This window comes from Oreochromis niloticus, linkage group LG2, assembly GCF_001858045.2.
Source record: "Oreochromis niloticus isolate F11D_XX linkage group LG2, O_niloticus_UMD_NMBU, whole genome shotgun sequence".
NCBI lineage: Eukaryota > Metazoa > Chordata > Actinopteri > Cichliformes > Cichlidae > Oreochromis > Oreochromis niloticus.
In genome coordinates this window covers 20,032,234-20,057,574 of record NC_031966.2, presented here as the reverse complement: position 1 = coordinate 20,057,574, position 25,341 = coordinate 20,032,234, and the positions used below count along the sequence as shown (strand labels likewise).

At 40.0% G+C, this 25,341-nt stretch overlaps 1 protein-coding gene across 2 annotated transcripts in view; it reads right to left on the bottom strand.

Moving 5' to 3' along the window:
• Positions 1-25,341, bottom strand: part of kdrl (kinase insert domain receptor like) — a 44,225-nt gene that overhangs the window by 2,436 nt on the left and 16,448 nt on the right. For both annotated transcript variants that reach the window (XM_005467465.3, XM_019365016.2), the window contains 19 exons: positions 24,601-24,706; positions 22,355-22,463; positions 20,989-21,273; positions 20,750-20,896; positions 20,360-20,488; positions 19,213-19,319; positions 18,721-18,850; positions 17,599-17,703; positions 15,935-16,048; positions 15,686-15,774; positions 15,320-15,473; positions 14,475-14,572; positions 13,935-14,057; positions 13,575-13,686; positions 10,077-10,176; positions 7,549-7,654; positions 5,333-5,451; positions 3,132-3,210; positions 2,215-2,315 (listed from right to left, as the gene is read on the bottom strand). In XM_005467465.3, the coding sequence (XP_005467522.1) occupies positions 2,215-2,315; positions 3,132-3,210; positions 5,333-5,451; positions 7,549-7,654; positions 10,077-10,176; positions 13,575-13,686; positions 13,935-14,057; positions 14,475-14,572; positions 15,320-15,473; positions 15,686-15,774; positions 15,935-16,048; positions 17,599-17,703; positions 18,721-18,850; positions 19,213-19,319; positions 20,360-20,488; positions 20,750-20,896; positions 20,989-21,273; positions 22,355-22,463; positions 24,601-24,706 (2,313 nt within the window). The remainder of the gene's footprint in view (positions 1-2,214; positions 2,316-3,131; positions 3,211-5,332; positions 5,452-7,548; positions 7,655-10,076; positions 10,177-13,574; positions 13,687-13,934; positions 14,058-14,474; positions 14,573-15,319; positions 15,474-15,685; positions 15,775-15,934; positions 16,049-17,598; positions 17,704-18,720; positions 18,851-19,212; positions 19,320-20,359; positions 20,489-20,749; positions 20,897-20,988; positions 21,274-22,354; positions 22,464-24,600; positions 24,707-25,341) is intronic.

Sequence of the window (25,341 nt, the reverse complement as noted above, 5' to 3'; positions counted from 1 at the left end):
AAATGTGCTATAAGAATAAAGCTTTCCTTGCTTGCATGTATTCTTAACAGCATCTTCTCTTGGCTGTTGGTGAGGACCGCTCCTTAAAACCAAGAATTTTTAACCACGATAAGAGTTTTAATCGCCTATTTACGAAATCACATTTTCCGTAGATTTCCTATTACGAAGGTTGGTTTAGGCTTTGGAAAATGGTGACAAACATTTGTGACATTTTACAGAAAACATAGTCATATCAGTGAATAATGGGACACGTCATCAGGCAAATTTGGAAGAGTGGGAAGTAGCAAGAAGATTACATTTTTTTTAAATTAAAGACAAATTTAAGTGGTCTGTAATTTGTTTCCATACGTGGGGATTGCTACACAATAGCCTATGCACTTAAATGCTCTGTGCTTAATATCAAGGTTGCCTTCCGTCATGACAACTTCATTTGATTGCTCTCACAGTAGGAGGCTCTTGTGATATTCCTTGATTAAAATTAAAAAAAAAATCCCCCCTGTGAAGCTGTACCATCAACCAAACGTATGATGCAATCAATCATCTTGATCTTTTCTGCTTGACTAGAATATGAGTAATTGCCTCTTATTGTCTTGGTGTTGCTAGGGGTTCCCGGACCTCCTCTCTCAGGGCTAAAGGGTCAGTGCCCAGTGGGGGGAAGTGACAACCCTGTACTGGAATTTTATGCTGATGAATAAACTACCTGTTAAATTAGACATCAAAAGTAAAGAAAACAATAGTACAGAGTTGTTGTTTAGGCAGTGCCAAGTGCAGGGAGGAGGTACAGTTGAACCAAAGGAAATAAAAGTCACTTTAAGCTGTGCTAAAGCCATCAGCAGACTGTTTCCCAGCTGTTCACATGTTTAAATCAAAGTTGCTTGAATATGAGCTGGGGTGTCTCTTAATAATATACCACATTGTGCTGAGGCAACATCCTCTGCATAATCAGCACCAATCATAAGCAGAGGGAAGTGAGGCTGGAGGAATGGTGAGGCCTGGGTGAGCGTCAGGTGGACCGTCATACAAAAGCACTACAGCGGGGGAGAGCCTTGTAAAACCCTCCTGAGTTCAAAGGTGGCAGTGATTGAGTGGTTGCCCAGCAAGGAAGTCCTCCCCTTAAAATAAAAGTCATTCTCTGGATGCCTGGACTCATTTTTCCTACCATGCCGAGGCCCTGATGGGACAAGCAGGCCTGTAATGACTCCTCGACTTCAGGTTTTGAAATCTAGAGGAGACTCTGAGTGGGTGTTTGTCGAAGTGAGTCTGGCAAGCTGTAAATCAGTTGCAGGGCTTCAGAGTGTCATTAACTCTGCTAAGAGTGTCTCTGAGCAGTTTTTCATACGGTCTCTCTTAATAATTTATAAGTGCTTTTATGTTGCTTTCACAACTTTAGACGCTTGAGCTTGAGCTTAAGAGAGATTGGAAAGAGTTGCTCTAGAACAGTTTACTTTGCCACTGTTGCTCTTTTAAACCCCTTGAGTGTAAGCCACAGCACTTTGAAGGAGTATTAATAGTCGCTACTGTGCAGGAAGCAGCGGAATAATAGGAAAAGGTTTAAAGTGTAATTACTGAGCTCAGAGGTGTGACCCTGTAAATTAGCCCTGTCACCAAGCTTCACATGTAAACCTTAAGATGCCAGCAGAGAGCTGCATGAGAAAATCTCAGCAATATCAGATGTTTTTCCTAGAATAAACTCTAAAGTGAGAACATATTGTCTCCGGGTCTTTACACCAGTTTAGAAGAACAACATCTTTAAATCATCAAATGATCGGCTGGATTTTGCAGTCTGTCTACGTCACTCCTTTGAGATTATTTGGATTGTAGCAGACAGCCATGAGTCATAACTTAAAGCAGGCTGGGAGGTATCTCATTCAGGACTCTTTGGAAACAAAGAGATTTTAGTACTCGCTCTTAAAAACAGCCAAACATCGGCCTGCTTTTGTGGTCAGTCCTTCAGATTGTCACCTTCAAGCTTTTTTCCCCACCATTTTTCCTTTGTGCTCCTATTCCTCACGCATGGGTTCTCCAGACAAAAGGGAAAACTGGCCAATTACTGTTTTTTTAAGGCTGAAGAAACTTAGGTCGAAGACAGTTATAGCGTCTACATTCCTGCACAGCGGGGAGGTTTCCAAGCAGGTACTCTGAGTCTCTCGCAGTGTGTTTGTGTGTGCTGATCTGTCACTGACGGGGGCATGAGGAGGGGTGCAGCATACGTACGCCAGAGCCATGATGCTCAGAGGTCGGCCTGCCAACGACTCAAAGCGCATCAGTGTCTTCATGTTGTCAGACGAAAGGCCCATCCCGCTGTCTGAATGACCCTAATGAAGATTGATCGACAAGCAGAGATTGAATAATTAAAACCAATAATTTCCCTTTGCTGGGTCGCGGGGGCAGCAGCCTAAGCAGAGAAGCCCAGACCTCCCTCTCCCCAGCCACCTCCTCCAGCTTATCCGGGGGAATACCAAGGCGTTCCCAGGCCAGCCGAGAGATATAATCTCTCCAGCGTGTCCTGGGTCTGCCCCGGGGCCTCCTCCCGGTGGGACATGCCCGGAACACCTCACTCAGGAGGCGCCCAGGAGGCATCCTTGTCAGATGCCCGAACCACCTCAACTGGCTCCTTTCGATGTGGAGGAGCAGCGGCTCTACTCTGAGCCCCTCCCGGATGGCCGAACTTCTCACCCTATCTCTAAGGGAGAGGCCAGCCACCCTTCGGAGGAAGCGGATGAAGATGGAATTTCCCTTTGCTTCTTTAAGGCAAAGAATGGTTATAAAGCACCTTTTCTACACAAAGGAGGAGATGCTGTACACAGAAATTAAAACATGTGACTCAATTTAATTGCATTTACATTTTAATTATTATAACTTATTATAACAAATTCCAGCTAACTTTAGCAAATAAAAGCAATAGCATCTAACTGCTGCAGGAAACCTGGCTCTGTTATAACTAACCAAATGAAGCTAAAGTAGGTACGAGGACGATTTACGAGTCAAAAATCTGAAACATATCATTAAGGTTCAGCTGTTACTGTATGTAACAGTCACATGTGGAGCTGCAATCAAATAAAGGATAAGTTGTACTGAATGATGTGCATATTTTGTGTGTTTCGGGTTTAATTTCATGCCTAATAATTTACCTCGTGGTTCTCACTTGTTCCGTCCTCCATCATAACCTCATCAAAGGTTTTTACGCTGGCGGGACGGATCTTAATGTTCCTGGAAGAAAAAAACAAAAACAAATCTTGGGTTAAGACTCCAACCCACCTTTAAACATTCAGTTCAGAGAGTCCTTTGATTACACTGGAGCTGAAAGGCCAAGTTCAGCAACAAAACCACAGGAACTTAATCACTTGCATCAACAATGTGGTGCATCTATGACATTGTACTTTGAAAACACACCTTGTTTGCTTTGCATTTCAACGCTCAGAGGCTAAAACAGCAGCTTAATTTAACTTAAAGGGTAGCTGTCATTACTGCTTTTCAGCACCTCTTCCAAAAACACACTTGGGGGACTTGTGAAAATCCAACAGCTCAACAAATATTATTTTAAGTGGACATAAATCCTGAAGCCTCGCTTTATAGTTTCTGAGGAAACACCTCACAGGAGCCACAACACTGAAGGCTCGCAGACCATCGAGCTGACGTCTGTGTATTTCTTATCACGTGCCAATCGGGTCTCTCATTGTCCTCAGGTTGGACCTAAACGTTCTCCTGGTTGAGTTTAGTCTGAACGTTATGGAAACAATAATTGTTTTAGATATTTCAGTAAAAAAAACGATTGAGGTATTTCCTTCGCAAAACAGACTCTGCGCTGTTTGCCTGTACAGTCTGAGGATTGGTTTACATGTACGTAAGACAAGGTGATTGATTTCCTTTGAATGTCTTAACAAGTTCACTGGGGAGTGCAACAGACTTGAGCCAAGAAGACTAAGAGACTGCAGCCAATCTAGCAGCCCCCTGGGGCTGTAATTCATAAAACCGAATATTGGACAAATATAAAGTTTGACAGCTCTGCGTTACAAGATAAGAGAGGGAAAGTTATCACATGTAATCCTGAAGGAGGCATTAATGTTTCTTATAAGTTTCAATGGAAGACATTAAAAACTCACAGGGGTGACAGACGGGAATTCTGGGGAACAACAACATTTTTAGACCCTGAATGTCCGTCACAGACTGGAAATGAAAGAGGAACAAAGCCACTGGGATTTGGTTTCCAGTTTTAGAGCTTCAGCTCAAATCACTTTATTTGCATTGGACTATTAAACTTAAGGGACATTGCACACTAATTAGTGGTGGTGTCTTGTCAATTACATTAGCTCGCCATACCCTCAAACATATCCTGACCATAATTTAGAATGTGGACATGGTGCTGTATTACATAAGAACTGAAACTAGCAATCAAATGCATAAATTCATCAAGAAATGTTTACTGTGTTCAATATTCAAACACAATAAAGCTTCTGTGCAAGTGGACTTTTCTTTAATGGAACCAGTGGAGTCGCCCCCTGCTGGCCATTTAAAAAGGAATGCAGTATTTATTTTACATTTAATATCTCTTAAAACGTTTTCAGAAATTTGTAGTTTACTGAACACATTCTGATATATAAAAACCCCGACCGCCATTCAGCCAACAAATCTGACTCCATCGTGATGCAGGTGGCTTTTCCATCTTTTGCCTGTGGCGATAATGATTTGCACACTTTTAAAGTGGAGTTTTTATCAGATGTTTAATCACTTACGAATGTGGTACAAGTGAGTATTTATCTATTTTCATTGCTACTAAACCTCAATAATTCAGAGAATAGAAACAGCGGGGCATCTTCAAGTTAAAAATTCATATAAAATACAAAGAAAATAAAGAGAAAAGTGCCAGAGAATCTCAAAAGTAAAAGGATTAGTCCACCAATTTCTGTACTAGGGCATTAATAGTTTAGCATTTATTAAGTTTTCATTTAAAATTTAGATTATGCTCAGCTTCTTGATTGCATTTGCTTATTTTGTGTACATTTGATTATTTTTAGTGTTAGTTTTTTGTGTTATGATATATTATAATAATACTGGTGCAGGTGTAGTGTTGGGTGGAGGGTGTGGTGCAAGGGTGAAGTATGTTATTTTTCATGTGCAAGATTAAAGTAGATTTAAGTCTGCACAAAATTTCATGGCAACTCCTGCAAATTTGCAGTCTGCAGACCTGTAGGGGTCAATTAAACTCTTTACAGCACCAGTGCCAGTGCTTGTGTATTTTCAGTAGCATAGCAGGGAGGAAAGCACATGTGTCCGTGAGTACTTTAGTGTGTTTTATGAAAACTAGTCCATGAAAAATACTCCATCTTCTTACCAGTTGCTCCCTGAGTCGCGGTGGGAGGTTGGCCGTGTCTCCTCTGACGATACTGCAACAGTCTGGTCTCCCACCTTTGCCAGCAAGGCTGTGTTGATGGGTATGTAGTGCTTACCCTCCTAAATCAACGAAACAAGAAGGTTTATGATTGATGCTATGCGCTCTGTACAAACACACACTTCCATAGGTTGTGGTGAGCAGCCAAAGAAACCAGGCTCATGGCTCCAAAATCCATAACCATATTCATGAAGCTGGAACAGGTAGCAGGAGAGTTCATGACCGAGCTTCTCGCGCTGTTACACAAGCTTTAGTAATGAAAGTCTGTTTTTTCTGTTCTGTTTCTCATGAAGGTAGCTTTCACAGACTCATTTGCAATGCAACAGTTTTCATTTGAAGTGATGTGATATGTGGCCTCGTCTGTGTCTCCTATTACTTAACTGGACAATCTACAGTCCACCAAAGAAGTGAAATGTAATTCCTCTTTGTAGCTATCTGTCTGCAGTAATGTACATTTTGGGAAAAGGCCTGTTTACTTCTGTGAAAGAAAGATGCCTTGTGGTTCCTGATGACTGTAAGTGATCCGGTTTTGTTCAGGTTTTAACCAGCTTTCTATCCACATTGACAGCTGATACTAAGCAACTGTCTTTCTTAAATATACATTCATCAGCTTCAGTCGCTGCTACTCTTCCATCAAAAAATGAGGCCTTTTATTTTAGACCTCAGTGGTTCACGTAGGCTGTAAGGTTAACAAGACAAACAGCCTTCAAGTGCACTTAACATGCACGGCAGGAGAGCAGACTGCCTCTGATGAAGGCAGTCTGCTCTCCTGCCGTGCAGTCTGCATGGATCCACTCTGGTTTTAGTCTTTTTGACACATGCAGACATGCAAGCCATAGAAAGCGACTTTATTAAGAGCGAGTGCAAGTTAATCTTCCAAGCCTTTTTAGCAGCACGGGAACTCAGGTGTAAAATTTCACTTAGCTGCTTCAGTTTCAGCGCCAATCACGCTCTAATGGGACACTTTTGGCCTGATTTACTAATGGTCTGTGGCAGTGCAAAGCCTTCTTTTGGCATTATGAAGCTACTGTTGGGATTTAAAGAAGTGTGGTGTCAACTGAGTAAAATTACTTTTTACAGTGAGATGAGCAGTTTTGCTGCGTTTCAGGTTTTTAAGTCACAATGAAAACTTGATTTCTCTATCTCTATTCTCAATCTCCGCCAGTATACTTATGTGCACAGTGCTGATTTTAATTAAAAAGCTGCAACATCACATAGAAATGTGGAAAAAATTGCTTTTTCATATTTATGCACATTGGATAGTAACAATAACTTTAATAACACAGTTCAGGCTCTATTGGTAAATAATGTTTTGTGTTCTCTTGGTAATAAGCTGGTTATTATCCAAATAAATTGGCTTTGTCTTTGTTGGTAAATTATGCATAGTCAGTAGATCAGTCAAAGATTTTTAGCCTCATGCTAATTTCCCCCTGGTGCTTTAACGAATGAAGGCAATGTTAATGTTAGCACAGCCACTGTTCTGTCAAGTCAAAATGTCTCCAAGTAAAAAGGTTTTCTGAACTCTGTCAGGTGTGTTTCATCTCATTTCGGTGTAAAATATTTGCCCATAAAACTAAACATTACGACTTGTTCTTGTCTTTGTTGACCCAGTCATAACAAAGAGCTGTTCAGCTTTGTAACAGCTGTATAAAATCTACAATCTGTCATTTGACACCAGACAATGTTATCATGCATCACACTAACAAATGCATTGTTTTTTCCCCACGTGTTTTGAAGTGTTGTTCCTCTACGCAACCGATGGTGCCATTCCAAGGAGAGCCAAGTGTTTGTGCTGACTGTTGTTTCCCTTCTCAGTTACAGCGAGCAAAACACTTCAACTTCTGTTTTTTTCCCCCCTGTTAATCACCACCAGTGCTTGTGACTCATTCTGTAAATCTGGTAACTAATATTGGTAAAACTGCTCTTGTATAAAACCGCAACATGGTCAGAAATCCTTCCTGATGTGGGGATTTAAATTTGAAATATGTGCGCACTTCTCAGTAAAAACACTTCAATAAATCTCTGGTATATCCTCATAAACTCGCAGTTTCAGTTCACGCCCAAGCCCGATGGCAGATCCGAACAGTCTGGTGTTTAAACAGTGAAACGTGAACTCTATAATATGTAGTGTTTAATTGGTTAAGTTTTGCCCATCATACCTGTTGCACACTGGCCTGAAGCAAGTCTCCCAGCCTTTCCACCAGCTCAGTGAAGGTCGGCCTCTCCTGTGGCTCACCCTGCCAGCAGTCCAGCATGGTCTGATATCTGTGAGGAAAGAGCAAAGATAAATACTGGATGGCTACACTTAATGTCAAAGCCAAGAACAACATTTGGTATATTTGGGTTGACGTACTGTAAAATATAGCACCTTCAGGAAGAAAAACATCTACCTCTGGTTCTGGTTCTTTGTCTCTTTCACCACTTATAAACAAACCTCTTTTCACTGAGCAACCACATGTGGTCCACCTCTAAACCAACTGCCACACATACGCTTCTGTATTCTCAGTAAAACTTGAGCCTCTGGGACTATCAGTCTCTGTTCTGGTTTTGGGTGTGAAAAACAGTAAGAACACACAGCCTCGCTCAGGTCTCTGAAAAGCTGTCAACCTCTCTGCCCATGTGGGAAAACTCCAAGCTTTAATGTGATTTTCCATTGCAATGTCCAGCTACGTTTCATGAAGGAATTTTGAAACAGAGCACCTCAGCTCCTGTTTAAATTATATTCACAGCACGCTACTGATTGGGATCAATCAATGGCAGACCCCTTTCTGCTTTCAGCTGCAGCAGCTACCACATTCCCTCCAGAGATCTTAAGTTTTATGTAAACATAGCCATTGTTATTACATTTTGCCATTATATTTAGTCAGTCTCAGGTCTGAGGAGTTGGAAAAGCAGTTGGTCTGTTGGTATATCAACCCAATCTCCTCTCATCCTGGGCCGGCTCAAAGAAACTGAGATACTGGGATTCCCACCTTGATTAATACAGAGTGCACTCTACCAGGTGCTAGCCCTCTTAACAGTGACAGGATGTAGAGAGCATGATCACAGCCCTCATGCATATCATTGAGGAGGAAGTAGACACATTGTATGACTGCACAATTTAAACCACATTTCCTGGCTGGTCCATAATGAGAATAAATAGCATGGACCCACATGTTTAGAGGTCTTGAGGGAGTCTGGTGTTTCTGAGGGGGAAAGATTCTGAAGAAGTGAACTACTTCATCCGGTTGGGCAAAAGCGGTAGGATGGGAAACGAGCATCCTATTTATTGTGCTCCCACTCTGTGCAAATTCTTCTGCAATGCATCAGGATGGGGGATCTTATTAGCAGGCGGGAGACAACATTCCTGATGAATCAGGGCTGTGAGAACACAAATTAAATGGCACTCCCTGAAACCTCATGTGGTTTTAATCATTCTTATATTCTGAGTTTGGGACGAAGGTCAAGGTGTCATAACCTGGGATTAGAGATCAACTGTAAAAATCTCACGGGGATCAACATATGACTCTGCGTGAATTGCTGTGCATCCCATTTAAAGTGATATTAACTGGTTTTATCTTATCTTTAAATTAGATGCAGGCCCCACAGTCATAAAAATGCAAAATATGTAATTTGGCAACCCAACAGTATTTTAGACAATGAGCTAACTGAACTGAGATGGAAAATATGAGGGATTTTTGGCACCAGCAGGTCTGCATCTACAGATCATGTGCCCTAGCTGAAATCTACGGTCTGGATTAGATTCAGTGAATCGTTTCCAATCATGGCCAGGCAGAGCTGATAGATTAATTCAGTTACCTTTACTTGGCACAAGATGCTTAAACATTCTGAACCTTTTGATAGCATATCATTACTAAGCGGACGTGCAGCATTATTCTTTCAAAACAAATGCAATTTGTGAATTTTAACTAAGTGAGGCGTGTTAAATGAAATCCAGACACAACATATGCACACGTGTTCAGCGAGAGCTGCAGAGCTCTGCAGGGTTCGGATCAGTTGCAGACCGAATACACGAGACGTATCTCCAAAAAAAAGTTTGACTTGCTGCTTTACGAACTGATAGAACTGACACCAAAGAGGGGGCTCTGTGTTCTCCTGCACATATTCATGTCTATCTGAATCCTCCAATCCCTTCTAAAAAAAACAAAAAAAACTCCTCTTTAGGCCTCCAAAGTAGGCATTTGAATTAAGTGCTAAGTTTCATCTGCACCGCTGTCAGTCAGAAAACGCTTCACAGCTCCAAGCATGCCGCTGTAGAGTGAATCACCAGCTAATATTTCCTCCTGCAACTCTGAGAGCAGGATTACACATGATTCTTATCCAGCACCCCTGACCTGCTGGCGCAGTGCAAAGAGGGAGAAGGAAACAAGACCTCCTCTTAGCTGCAGACTGATATGAGAGGGTTTATTTTCTTGGAGTTTGAAAGGAGAACATATGGCCGGTGATGTGGAGGTTACTGCCTGAGACATAAACACACCTTCAAACTATATGGTGTATTTTTGTTTCATGAAATCAGTCTTGGATTTTCCATTCAGACCTACAGGATAAGACCAATATTCAGCACTTTAGTTCAAGTTATTTCTTAGGAACACTGCCTGCTTCACCATTTCCTCCAGTTTAGTAGAAACGCCTCCTGTTTTTTTAAAGAAAGATGATACCCTGAAGTGTAGCTGTGAGGAATTCTTACATTTCAGAGGAAGCATATTCTGGCGCTCTCATCCTGGTTCCCTCTTTGAGTCTGCAGCAAAATTCTTCATCGATCTGGACGCCCGGGTATGGGGAGGCACCTAACAGACAGACAACATGGTTTGTTATTTGTTGTTTACAAAAAGGGGCAAACACAGTTCAATTAAATAACTACATTTGCATTTTATATGTGAGTATGAAACATCTACATTTATTATTTAAAGAAAAGGAAAACCTAAAATAGTTTATTCTACTTCTTATTTAAAAATAATATGCAGTGACACAATATTAACATAACTCAAGTGAACACAAGCCAAGCAGATAAATTACTGGTCTTTGCTCTGTCACATAAAAATCTCTCTCAGATTTGGATAGTGTAATAAGAACTGTGTTCAAACCAATTTAAATGAAATATAAATGACTTCTGGCTAAAAGTGATATACAGCCAAACCCTAATGTTTTTAGACTCGTTAAACTGTCTAATGCATCACTCACCAACCAAATGGGACATTTTATTTATCTTTGAACTATAATGTTGGGTATAAAATTTTAATGCTTGGTTTACTATGAAAACATAGCATGAAATACTAATGGGTATCAGATTCCCAGTCTGCTGGTTTAGGGTAATAATGCCCATTTTCTGAATCATCAAGTAATATTTTTCTTTGCTCCAATCCCAGTGAATAATACAACAAATCATCTTTGCGGCTCCCCAGATTTATACAGAGCGACAGATTCGGCTTTGCACAGAAAGTGCAACACACGGTTCACATTTCTAGACGCGGCTCATGTCGATTCAGTGTTTCCTGATGTGTGTAAACACAGTAAGAACCTGAACGTGGACTTAAATGGACGCACTAACCCACTGCAAAGGGATTTAAACATCCATCCATTTTTTGTGTGTGTCTCCTAATCATAAATAAAACAATGTGATAAACCCACTATTTTTAAATATATAACATGTGGTTGCTATGTACAGATGTTTTATTTATTTTGGACTGACAAACTTGCACCATATTAAATGAATTTACATTATATTGACACCATGCAATTCAAATGAATGGGGAAATGCTTATGTAATTTTAATGTATAAGGCACAATTTTAACCTAAATATTTTTAGTGTACATGATTGGATTTTTGTTCTAGTATTTACAAAGTAAACAGAAGGAATTTCACATTTGATTCATGTGTAATACGTATCGTTAATGTGCAAAGTTTTTAGTAAAATACCCATTTCATTATATCATACTGTAAACTGCTCTTGCCTTCTAAGTTATATTTACTTTGTTTTATTACGAGACAAGTATACTTTTGGTATTTTTATATTCTTTAACATTTTAATCAGCATTTATCGGTCTAATCTAGTATGATAGACCTAGTATACTGTTTGGCATCAATACTGTACTAACAATCTGGATACATGAACTCGGAAAACTGAACTGACAAACTTTTGGTTCCTAAAATACCCAAAGAGTATACCGTGGAGCTCCAATTTGTCAAATTTAACCCCCAGACATCAAGTTACACTATTGCAAACATCTATTTCTCTGACTTTTTTTTTGTTGCTCATTTTGTGTCCCTGTTTCTTGATTTATTTTTGTAAGGCTCAGCTAACACTACCCAGATGTGCGAGTGTTTCTTTAATGGAAAGTGTGGCGATAAGGTGCTGAGAGAGGAAGAGTAAGAAAGACAAAAATAAATAAAGGGAAGAAAACTGTGTCATTGTGACATCAGTATGCTTTCCAATGAAAAGATAAAAATATACAATTTCACACACTTTTCTTTCAGTGGAAGTGGCCGATGACACCAAATGATAATTCATAAATAGCACATTTGAAAACACTTTCACTGCATCTGTGGTGACTGTTGGACATAAATATAACATGCAAATAATATTTCATGTTGTCTTGGAATCGAAATGTGTTCTTAGTTCTGTGCCAGGTTCCACATGCAATCACGGACCAACGCACAATGCTGCCTTAAAGGCTGCAGCGGTCTCACAGCAGGGGTACACTTTTACACTGATCTGGCTGCTTGGTTACTGTGAGTTTATGTTGCCAGCTGGGTTGAAACAGACTGCTTGAATAAGAGGCGCTCACTTGTTTTAATGTCCCATGCCTGTGCTAATATTCACAGGCCTTGATTGTTTTTTGCATGAGTGCCAGGAAAACTGTTTTCTCAGGCTGGCAATGCAAGTCCAGGCGCCTTTGTCCCAAAGGCACAATTACACAGTGGAAGAAGACAGCTATTACCCAGGACATCTGGTGAGGCTGTAAAAGCTGAGGGCACTAATCAAGTCCATTATCAAGATGAACATCATGCTAAACGTCCATCCATCCATCCATCCATCCATCCATCCATCCATCCATCCATCCATCCATCCATCCATCCATCCATCCATCCATGTGTATGTGCAGGACTGCTCATATACAATTTTGACTTATAACAGAGGCGAATGCTTTATTGGCCTGACAGCCCTGAATATGTGAGGATGACGAGACTAAATTAAATAAATAAAGTGTAAATGTGAAATACAAATTAATAACCCAGTTTCACGGGGTTTATCATCCTTTAATTAAAAAAATAGGCTTTTAAATCTATTTTTTTTAGCTATAAGCTTCATACAAACAAACATACTTCATGCAAACAATGACACACAGCAATAAATACTGCCAACATTTCAATACTGTGTGCTATATACTGTTTAAATGCTGAATTCAACTTGTTCCTGATATTTATCTTCGTTGTGTTTGCCTTTGAAATGTTTTTGCTGGTGACAAATAAATACCTTTTTGGTTTTGACTAAATAAAATACAGTTTGAGTGCGGATCATTTAGGCCTTATGTGATCTGTTAGGTTGCACCTCTTGCTTAAAATCTAACCCATCAAGATGCTCTTTGTAAGGCTTATTTAAAACCTGTCCAGTTAAATCCATTTCACCTTGTTTGTAGATTTTTTGCCTAAAGTTGACCTTTTTTACTAATTCTGTCTAAATACTTTTGCCCATGGACTGTACTCGGGTAACTTTGTATGATTCACAGTTCAAGAAAATCTTTACTTATCCTATGCTGGCGCCTAGGTGCAGTCACTCAGTTCATCCACTATCTCCAACAAGTTTTTTTAAGCTCTACTTTCTTTAAGGCCAACCTCCCTATAAATCAACTTCTATCTGAAACTGAGCATTTAGAGCAGTCTGAAGCCCAAGACTTTGGCTTACAATGATTAAATGTACATATGACTTCATAATTTTAAACTCTGACCATGTTTAATATAATAGGTCAACTTTAAGCATATCTGGTGACTTATGTTTCCAGAGAGAAGTTTCATGCAACTCACGCGTGACTCAGAACCACCATCTGTCATCTGTCATCAAGTCTTCAAAATACAAATTCCTCATCACAGTTTAATTTTGAGATTAAAAATCATCATTTGTAACAGTCTCTCCCACAAAGAAGCTTTGGGCTTGTTTTTTTTTACTGTAAAACTCGTGACACTTACCCAGAGAGAAGATCTCCCACATGAGAACACCGAAGGACCAAACATCACTCTGAGTTGTGTAGATCTTGTCAAAAATGGCCTCAGGTGCCATCCACTTAAGCGGCAGTCTAGCCTGTGCACAAGTATTTAGAAAAGAGATCATATACTACCTTGTATCATCTGTGGATATCTCCAAAATTAATGTGAACACTGACTACACCACACTATTACATCATTGGGAAAACTAGGGAGTATAAACACGCATTTCAAAGAACTGCTAAATGTATAATGTCTTCTTGTTTCTCAGTAGTTCTCAGTAGTAGCAGTAGTTCACTGTTTTGGTGTGGTCTAATAATGATACTAATAACCTAATAAACTTACATCTCCTTTGCGCACGTAATCTGGGTCCTTGTAGACATCCCTTGCGAGTCCAAAATCACAGATCTTCACAACATTATTCTCAGAAAGCAGGATATTTCGCGCAGCCAGATCACGATGAATGCACTATTAAAAAAACAGCAAAAACATAGTGAGATTTTTACTGCAAAACTTGACGTTTTCTGCACACTGCAAGTTTGAATTCATTGCTATGCTGCATTTGGGGAAACATATGGTCAAGCCATCAGTGACATTACAATAGGAAATTCTTTTTTCTATATACGGACTCCTGCTGTAGATTATTTATAACAATGGCTTCATTCTCTAATCAGTGTCATCCTGTTCTCCAAAACTATGAATGAGCTGAAAAATAAACGAGTTCTACACGTACATCCTTTAAACATCAGTGGGCACGCTTAAAAATAAAACAGTTAAGTTGGTCAAAGTAGAAACGGCACCCATTCACATTTTTATTTACATTTGCTGTTCTGTAAAACATAAAAACATGAAATGCATTGACTTCTGTTGTGAGGGAGAGAATACCTTTCGTGAAGCCAAGAACTCCATGCCTTTTGCAACTTGGAAACTGTAGCAAATTAAATCTTCCAGTGTCAGAACTCTCTTATATAAATCCTCAGGTTCTGTGAAACAAAACAACAAGTCCCAGTCAGAGTGATTATTCATTCTGGCCTTCCACTTTAAGACAATCCTATTCCTCTGCTTAGTGTTTTGAAATGTTATCAGCAGCCCTCCACACCTGTCAAATAAATCAGATAAGATGAAGCACTAACATCTCTCAAGGGAGAAACTGCAAAGTCCCTGGACTACAACACGCCATCTTAAGAATCCATCCTGACACGTACATGTCTCCTCCTCCACACTCTGTCTTTGAAACATTCTTTATAGACGAGTGATAGAAAAAAAATATTACAAGCCCTCCTATTTTTCAGATGTCAGGTGAAACGTGTAGTTATGGACGCAGCGTGCTGCAAGAGGAACTCACAAGGAGCTCTTCCACTTCCACCTGAGTAAACAGCTAATCAAACCCGAAATAACACATTAGAAACAACATGGCTGACGTGCTGAGCTCAAGGCAGAGAGCTGTGCAATAGCTGGGGTCAGGACAGGAAATAAACAGACGCCTCCCCAGACTCAGTGGGGTGACAGTCGCTCCTGCTGCACTGATTGTACTGCCGAACAGGAGGAGGAAATGTCCCATCAGACTCAGACTGAAAAACAAATCTGAAGGGAGCTTTCATTCCTGGGCAGAAGGGGTGGAGCAGAGGTGAGAGGAGGAGGGGGAGAAGAAGGGGGACAGCAGGAGGGACAAGCGGGGAGGAGAGAGGAGTGCGGGGGTTGAAGGGAAGCAAGACGTGCTTGGCTTTTACCTTCTTCCTCTTCCTCTGAGTCACAGTAGCTCTTATCTTCGATAAAACCGGAGCTCGCGGAGCTTCCGGTGCTGGCCACGCTCTCCAAGCGGCGCTTCATCAGCTCGCTGAGTTCGCAGCCCAATCCGGATGAAACCACCTTACCATCCGGGCTCTGATCGACACGCAGGTTTCATTATAAATAGGAAATTCAATTATTCGTTTTACACGCATCAGATTTTAGTGGAATATAATCACACTGCATTAAGTTACAATGAATTTATCTTTACAAAATAGGAGAAATTCCAAGAACGTTGTAAAAATAGTTACTCCCTGTACAAAAATGACGAGAAAGAAACTGTTCATATCGTACAGATGGAGACTCACTTTGTAGACGAGAAAGTCGTCTCTCTTGCTCCTCAAATAGTTGGACAAATTTCCATATTTGCAGAACTCCACTATCATCATCAACGGTCCTGTTAAAGATGGAATCATTCCTCTGATTATTATTTACGGGAATAAAAACAAGGGTCAAAAACAGATGCCAACTTAATCCTAAACCTAACTGGCAGTATTTTTGTATCCTTTAAAAAACAATGCTTCTATATATATTATAATCACACTAATAATGCTCACCGCCAGGTTTCGTGCAGGCTCCCAGCAGGTTAACCACATTGAGGTGATGGCCAATGTGGATCAGGATCTTTAACTCTGACATCAGAGCCTTTCGCTCGTTTGATGTAGCGCCTCCTGTAATGAATGTAAACATCAGCTGGTGCTTCAACATCCAAAGTAAATGGTCTCGTAAGCCCTTTAATTTGAGAAACTTCCAGCTTGACTAAATTCATGTGAAAAACAAGTAAGCATACACATGTTTTTTAGCTAAAACAGAGAGTGGAGAGGTTTTTAAAGTGCATTCAACTTTTTATCTGTATTTATATATTAACAGTGAAATCTATTTTACTTTTTAATTTCTGAGACCCAAGACTACTCTGAAATCTCATGTGGTATACAGAAATATTACATAGATTTTTATTAACTACATTGTTTTGCACAATACATTGCAAGCAGAAAGTTTATGTTCACAGTTTTTTACTATGGAGAAAAGGCTAAAAAACTGGCATTACAGGACCAATTTAATTTAATTCAATTTAAGTATTGAAATAAGAGAGAAAGATATGTGGGGGCTTTTTAGGCCCACTTATATCAAACAGCTTTTGTTGGACGACATCTTGAAAGACAAATACCAACATAATTACAGAGATAAAAGGGGAAGTGTTCACATTACACTCCTGAGTTTGAGAGGTTTATTCAGTGACATGTGTTTACATTGAATTATGAGAATCCAGATTTAGACCCTTCTTTTTTTTTCAATGACCAACCACAAAACCAAAGCAGCCAGAGTTTCTGACTAAATCATGGCCAATCTGAGAAAACCTGCTGCTTTCCATTAACTTTGACCTATGACTAACAACAGCCAGAGCATTAGTTCCTTTCAGTGAACCTGTGATTTATGAAGAGTAGTGATTAATGATAAGAAAGAGCAAAATATCTACCCAGCGGTCCTATTTTTTCATTCTTGCAAACACATCTTCCCCAAATCTCTACTTACTGATAGGTCTGCAAATTGCTTCTATAGCGTTGCCAAAAAGGAAAGAATTTTAGGGAATTACATGTGCCATTCATGCATTCGCTGGGGTGAATGAAATAGCTTTGCAATAACAGCCAAAACTGTTTAGCTTCCTGTTTTCATTTTGAATATTTACAGTGAACATTTGGAAAGATGTCGGAATGAGATTGTAAATGCTTCAAATAAAGACTGAACACAGGAGGATTTCCAAATGTTTGACTCTCTAAAATGTGTCAAATAAACACATGAGCATATTTTTATTGCTCATGTTGGGCTTGTCTCTTATAATTAAAAAAACCTTTTCACACGAATAACTTGGACACTTCTGATCAAATCCAATTCCCAATTCCCGTCAGTGTGAGAGGTTTTACCTCTACATGCACTTTGCAAGAAACAGGCATTGGATTTTTTTTTTTTTGCTTTGAGCTATAACACCATGCAAACATTAACTGTGTGTATGGTGATGTAGTTTATGACTCTGTGATATGCACGTGAAATAAATCTTATGCAGAAGTGACGGATATTCGACATTCATCTGCTGCACATTAAACGATGACTTTACTGCTGGCCTGTGCAAGTACTATGAGCATTGCACCACTATTGGTAGATTGGCCAAATTATGTAAGAATGTGCACAACATAAAAGGTCAGTGAATTTTTTGACATCCTACCTTTCAGCATTTTGACTGCAACAGTCTTGCAGGTTGAGAGCTTGTCGATCCCAAAAGCAGAAGCCTCAACCACTTTTCCAAAAGCTCCATGGCCGAGTGTTTTGCCTGGCAAAGGAAGAAGGTTTTTGATAAGTGGAAAGGCATTAGAACTTTCTGTCAGGCTGTATAATTAAAACAACCTGCTGCAGCTCTGATCACCAGACAGTTTTTCAAGAGGATTTGTGGTTCACTTGAGACCGGATGATAGCCAAGTTCACTGATAACCCTACATACCAGCTGCAGAGAGGGGTTACACCTATTCAGTGTACCTTATGTAGCTCTGTCTATGATTTAATATTAACTGATAACCTTTATATACATTTTTTGTCATCATTAAAATCAATCTAAAATCTTAAAGGAAAGACGTTACACAAACAGTGATGTTTAACTGAGACTTAATACTGATGCTCTGTCATTGTTTAAATGTCATTTTGATGAGTAGACTGTGGACGATTTCCAGTTTGGCCCCAAACCTGCATATATAAAACTTCCAGAAAGCAAAACAACATATTCAAAAATCCTGAGGTGATGGGCTATGTGTAAATTTGCTGCTTTATTATGATCTGCTGTATCTACACTTACTGGACTCTTTGTTAGGTACAAATTTAATTACTCGTTAATACAAGTATCTAATCAGTCGATCACGTGGCAGCAACTCATTTAGGCATCTAGACATGGTCAAGATGACCGGCTGAAGTTCATAACTGCGCAACAGAATGAAGAAGAAAGGGGTATTTAAGCGATTCTGAATGTGGCGTGGTTGTTGGTGTCAGATGGGTATTTCAGAAACTGCTGATCTACTGGGACTTTATCTCTAGGGTTTACGGAGAATAGTCTGAAAAATAGAAAATATCCGGTGAGCAATAGTTCTCTGGGAGAAAATGCCTTGTTGATGTCGGAGGTCAGATGGGAATAGTCAGACCACTGTCACCAGATCTCAGTCCCACAGAGAATTAAGGCATGTCTGGAGAGGAAAGGGGTCCAACCTAGCACTAGCAAGTTATACCTAATGAAGTGTTCAGATGGTGCATATTTAATAATGAAATTTTTTTCAAAACACTGATGACCCTAAGCAGTGCTCACCTAGTTGTAGGCGGTCACGAGGAAACTCCCACTTGCTGCCGTCATACTGAAGCAAATCATTCTGCTCCTCGAGGGGATATTCATCAGGATCAATGATGATAGATGGACCCATTTTATAATGTGCTGGTTGCTGAAAGATTAATGTTATCATTACTGTTATGTTTTAGGTTATTTTAAGTGGCAAATAAGTAGCAAATAATACTAATTCTTGCTGTAGTCTTTTTTCTTTACTCAAGTACATTATGTTCTAATCTGAAGATGAAAGGTCACTATTTCCCAACGATCATGACAAAGAAAAATCATCAATACCAGCTAAAAGGATCATTCACTTAAAATGGATTTCACAACACACATAAGTCAGTCATTTCCAAAATAGCTGCCTTCAAGAACACAAAAGAGGAAGCATAAAATGCCACAAGTGCAATGCCACTCCCCTGACTTTGTGGTGTGATTCACTCTGCTTGTAAGAAAAAGCATAATGTAGTCCTTTACCTTCCTTAGCTTGCGAATGAAAAGAATAAGCATGATCCAGAGGAACGTTGCTGCAGCTCCCGTACACACCAAAATTATGACCTCAACATCTGGCTTCACCTCATCCCCTGGAAAGAGAAGAATTGTTGTCAAATACCAGACCTCTTTTGCAAAAGTGAAACTGTGGCCTTCTTGTGATCTCTCATGCGTCATATTATATTGGCAGGGTCTGGAGATTTATGATCAAAAGGAAACAATCTGTAACAAATTACCAAATAAAGAATACGGCTTTTGACTAAAATCTTTATATCATCTCAACTTCTTTCACTCTTGTTTATTTGTTTCTTCCCAAATTCTCTTTCAGGGGTTGTATATAAAAAGGAAGTGGAAACACGCTTAGCATTTGTGGTTTGCTTGGAGAATGCATACCACACTTTTTTCCTGTAGTGTTTTCATCTAAACACGGCTTTTCTAACCATCCATGTCCACACTACAGACTCACGTCTCTCAAATCTACACAAAATTTTTCCGGCTCTTATTTCAAGCCGTCCTTGACTAAACAGTCATGGCAGGACACGCATGTAGCTTGTAGCTGAAATATATATATCTACATATATTTTATGGAAAGCATGGAAAAAACAGCTGATAAAGCTCATTCTAAAGTGCACAGAGATGGATGGAATGACTTGCATGATAGCCCACTTTTTACATTTTCTAATGACCTTCTACTCCAATTATCTACTATGTGTTTCCAGTGCCTTGGTGGTTGTAGCAGTCAATCATTTTCAACTCATTAGTGGCCCTCTTAACGATTTACAAGGGTTGTGTCCTCTACATGATGGCTCCAAGCCAAAGCTATGATCATAAAACTCAAGAAGGAATTCATTTGGCATTCCTCGCAGCCACAGATTTTCTGTCAGGGGAGAGTTTTCTCACTAAAGTCTGACCAGAGCTATTTGTAGTGATGACAAGAAAACAAGAGGCCAAGAGGGTCTCAGAGATGTTTTGACCGGGCATGCAGAAAATGCTTGACTCCCCTTATGAGTAATGCTCTTATTTTGATCTGCAAGTTTCATTTTATGCTGACAATTCAGTGCTGTAAACATAGCAGGTTAGATTGTTGGAAATTTCTTTATGTTTAATAGTTAATATTCCATGACTGACTCACCAGACACAGTAACCAAAGCGCTTGTTTTCAGGACACCCTCAGTGTTGCTGGCTATACACTCGTACAGACCCTCATCATCTTTCTTGACCCTCTCAATGATCAGGGTACCGTCCTCACCCAGTGTGATACCTGAAACGCACAAACTGTTAGTTAAACAGCCTAAAAGAAGTGCAGAATTTTAACTTTTGATGTTTTTTGAAAACTTGTGGCAGTGCAAAGGCAAGTTTAATGACTACACAATTTTAACTGTATGAAACCTTAATTTGTCAATAGACTGCACTTAATTCATCTTCTTGTAATAAGTCAACCCGGTCACTAAAACTGGAAAAATAACAACAAAAAAATTCTTCATGAAAGCCATAACATATGAGATACTTTTCTCAGCAGTACCTGGATTTTCTTCTAGTGGAACACCATCTTTGAGCCACATGATTTTTGGAGGAGGAACTGCTGAAGCGTTACAAACCAGCCTCAGGGTGCTGGTATTGTTCACATCTTGGCTAGTCAGATTTTGATTCAGCCACGGTCTTCTTCTGGCTGTAGGAAAATAAAAATAAAGTTTGAATTATTGGTGCTGTCACTGTTTCGTAGAGGAAAAGTGGAATCAGGAATCAGGTTCTCTAACTTACCATCCAAAATAAGTACAGCCTTCTTGAGTTCAGCCTTCTTGTTGAGCTTGTAGGCTCGGCACTTGTAACCTGCAGTGCTCTTTTGAGACACATTGTGCAAATAGAGAGAAAGGGAAATAGAGTAGCGACCGAACTGGAGTCTAGACACATTGGAAGTGACTGTTTGATTCTTGGAATCCAACCAGTGTAGATCTGTGTAGAGATAACGGGTTGCCCGACAGGTCAGGTTGACGTTGTTCCCTTCAATTGCTTTCTGAGGTTCAGTGGTTATTTTCTCAGGTTGATCTAGTGTGACAAGGAACATGGCAAACAACATTTTTAGTCATTTACATTTACATGGCATTTACATCCGTTTACATGCGTGCAATTATCCTACTTGCCAGAGAAACTAATTAGGGCAACAGTTTTTGACACAAAGGTACTTATCAGAAGGCCAAGAATGTCACATTCCCTGTTATTTCCTGTTTCATCACTATTAATTAGAAGCATGTTGTCCAGTAGACAACATTGCTGATGGCGCTTCTGCACTGATCCAACTCGAGCGAGGCTGACTATGTGCCCCAAGGGATACAGAATGTGCTTGTTTATTCAGTTTGCTGGAAAGCATTCTCTGTTCCGTAAGAGAAGACAGCTGTTTTTACAATCCTGTCCTCTTTTTTTAGCAGCATTCCATCATTCTCCGCCTTCCTCACCTTTGAAAGAGAGTGGGATTCCTCTTGGGAATTCTCCCACCCTGGGAGAATAACATTTTAGTACTTGGCATCCACTCCAAAAGAAGTCCTTCACCCTTCAGGACATGTGATTCATGCAACTTTTTAGGAAAGGTGATGCACTTTATTGCAAAGTGAGCTCTGCTTGTGCACGGTGACACCTCATCCCCACTGTTATTACATAACTGTCTCAGTTGATTTTCATTTTGGGAACATTTGGAACTGCTCACATGCACATAAAAAGTAAATCCTTATTGCACACACAGGCTCATGAAGAAAGAGCAATGACCTGCTGGTGCAGGAGCAGGAATGCAGTTATTCAATGATGTTTTTAAATGCATGCCATTACAGCACTCCATATGGCTCAGGACTTGTTTGCCTCTCTTCCGCCCCTGAAGCTGTTCAACTACAGTGGAAGATGTTTTCAATTAATGCCCCCCTCTGGCTTCTTTATTGCACAATGCAATCTGTGAATTCCTTTCCTGTTCTTGCAGTTCATTACAGCGTGCGATGCGCACACAGATCATTTGTAAAGCATAGAGCTCATGGTATAGTGTCCTTTGCAATTAAACTAATGTGTTTCTGCATGCAGCTGTGTGATTATAATGTTTTTTTAAAATTACATTTTACTTGTTATATTCTGGTGACCTACTTACCATCAACATAGAAAGGCACTGTAATGTGGGCGCTGCCAATGTAGTTCTCAGCCTTACAGTAAAATCGTCCTGAAACACGTGCATCTCCGATCACCAGGGTACTCACAGTCTGATTGGGATCAATAAAGCGATTGTTATTAATTCTTAAAAGCAGATAAAACATAATAAATATACAAATGCTTGATATCATAATTCACTTTCTGCTGTCAGTGTGATAGATTCTAGAGGTTTCAATCACCATCAGAGCACCGAGTCGCTCTTAATAAACAAGTGGGAGATCTAGACACAGCCTGGTGTGCTTTATAGTCTGCAGTGCTTGACATTAATGAAAGGATACAGCTGGAGTTATAAAGGCCAAAGAGTCTCCTTCATACTGGTGCTATAGATCTAGACCTGGGCCTCCATGTCCATTTCCTGGAGAGCACCTCCAATGCCATGCTCGATTTTAAGGTTAGCACAATATTTTAATGGCTTAAATAGACAAAATAATAAGTGAGACACTTGGGTGAGGGCCAGACTGCATGGGGTTCTGTTTAGTGTTCACGGTGACATCTGTTTTTGGGGTCAGTCGGCTACATCAAAGAGAGTGAATGATGTGGGTGCATTGTCTGGGGTATGCTGGCCTAAGCTTCCTGGGCTGGTAGGAACTATTGTGTTGGCTGTGAGAGACCCAGCTGCAGCTACGAAACCACACCAGCGTCCCTTTACTTAAACTGTTCACTTTACAAACATACAGGCATCAAAATTAAGTATCATAACGTCCAAACCTTGCTGATAGAACATTTGTCAAAACACTGAGTGACCTTATGATATTATGTTACACCTATTACTCACCATTATGTAACATGAGATTGAAAGCAGTCACTGAGACGATTGTGCCTGTCCCGAAGACGTGACCTGACCAAACACACTATGACCTCTGTGCCCAAGTCTTCCCTCAGTGTTTCCTTATATTAGGACTCTCCTTTTTTGCTAGGCTTTCTGAGGGGGCCCAGTCATGACTATGTTCTCATTCACGGGCCAAAACGATTTATATGAGGTGACAGAGAGGAATTTACTTCCACCAAATCCCTCTTCGTTTAAACTGCTGCTTGTTATCATTGAACCTTAGCCCTGACCCTCATAAAGCACCGGCGACTGGCCACAGGTACTTGTAAATAAGAGGTGCCTCTATATCTATGTCAGACACGTATAAAAATCGATGACCTGTAAAGAAGGCCAAATTTACAGTTACGCAGTGCGCAAATGACTGGATAGCTCTTGTTGTCATGTATTTCACAGTTAGTAATGGTAAACAGTCATTTAGTCATTCGCATTTACATGGCATCGACATCCGTTTACATGCATGCAATTATCAGGTTATGTATTTCACAATTAATGAGCGCACCAGCAATTTATGGACTACAAATTCAGCTCAAAACAAAGACTGGATTCAGAAAGGTCAATGATGCTTTCTCCTGCCCTAAAACAGCTGTAATGGATTTCTTTAACCAAATCCTATACAGACAAGGGGCATGGCAGCGAAGGCCTGTTCTCAGTTAGGTTTGGCATGAACAGTTTCAGCATCAAGCTTCCACGGGAGATTTGAACCAAAGTCTGTGTGGGATGTTTGGGGTTTGCATGGCAATATGTCTTTGATGTCTTTTAAGAAAAACTAAGGGACTCTTATCTTCTAACTATCTAACTTTTTTATCTAACTATTGATGCCTTAAGCGTTGATTTTGGAGGAAATAAAATCTCTTTAAATTAATAGGTCTGCCTTAAAGCTAAACCAAAGTCTGCCTTCATAGTGTAGCTGTTTCATCTACTTACATCTACTACAAAGACTGTGAAAACGTGGGGTGTATTTCACTTTAGTAATGGGAAATGAACTGTGTCTGTCAGCTGTGGGTGTACCATTTCCAAACTGTGGGCCTCAAAGAGCGAAAGCTTTTGTACAAGAGGAAAGTCAGTGTAGGTAAAGCAGCATCTTTACCTCTAATTTTTTCATGTAAATATAGAACCTTTCTTTTCAGATGTGGTTCATTAAATGTATAATAAAACCAAGTGATTTGTCCCTAATTCCCAGGTAGCTTAATTCCAGGAACAAATCCCATCTCTAATCTCACTTTTCTCCACACCACCTCTCTTCCAGTTCTTTATACTGGCGACAGCTATTTTTTAGACTCAATTCATGGGGAAATGTATATTATGAAGTGCATCCATTGTTTAAAAACATATACTACGTATAACTTTAATCTACATACCTTGTTTTTTCCTTTAACTAGTTCAGACTTCATGTTTATGCTTTTAATCCAGTTGTAGGAATCATTTTTCCTTTCATCCACTCTGACAAAGACAGGCTCCAAGTCACTACAGGAGGGAGAAAATGCAATAAAATCAACCATTCTGAACAACGAACAATGCAACAGTCTCTTATGTTATTGTATTTGGGAACTTTAGTGTAATATCAAAACACACCCTGTCCAGATCACACGATAATAATGTATACCCTGCTATCTCATTGTGAAGGCCCTCTCCTGAGGGTTCTCTGAACCCTCTAGCATGGGGTGTCCTAGTTCTTAAACCCAGAGAAAGCCTTGATTTAGGCCCCGCTGGTGGTGAACAATTAGTTTGATGAGTGGAGAGGCACTGAAGGAAACAGCAGCAGCAACAGGAAGGGTTGTGCTGTGCGTCACCTCATACAGGAACACCCTCCACGTTCTGGCCAGAGGAGATAAGGCAGATCCTGAGACCTTGGTGGTCAGCAAAGGACAGCTGATAACTTCTCAACCTGGTGATAAAGACAACCCTATATTTCTGCCTTCTTAAAAAGCTTCTCTCAAATTCAAACCCTCCCCAAAAGTGACATTTCCTTTGCTCCCAAAAGATTAAGGGATGCAAGTTGGATTTACAGTGACAGCTACTCTGCAGGCTCAGGGCACTATAAAACAAACATTTTGCACAATTGGCCTCCCACCAGGCTATAGCTGTTCCTCTGTCTCATT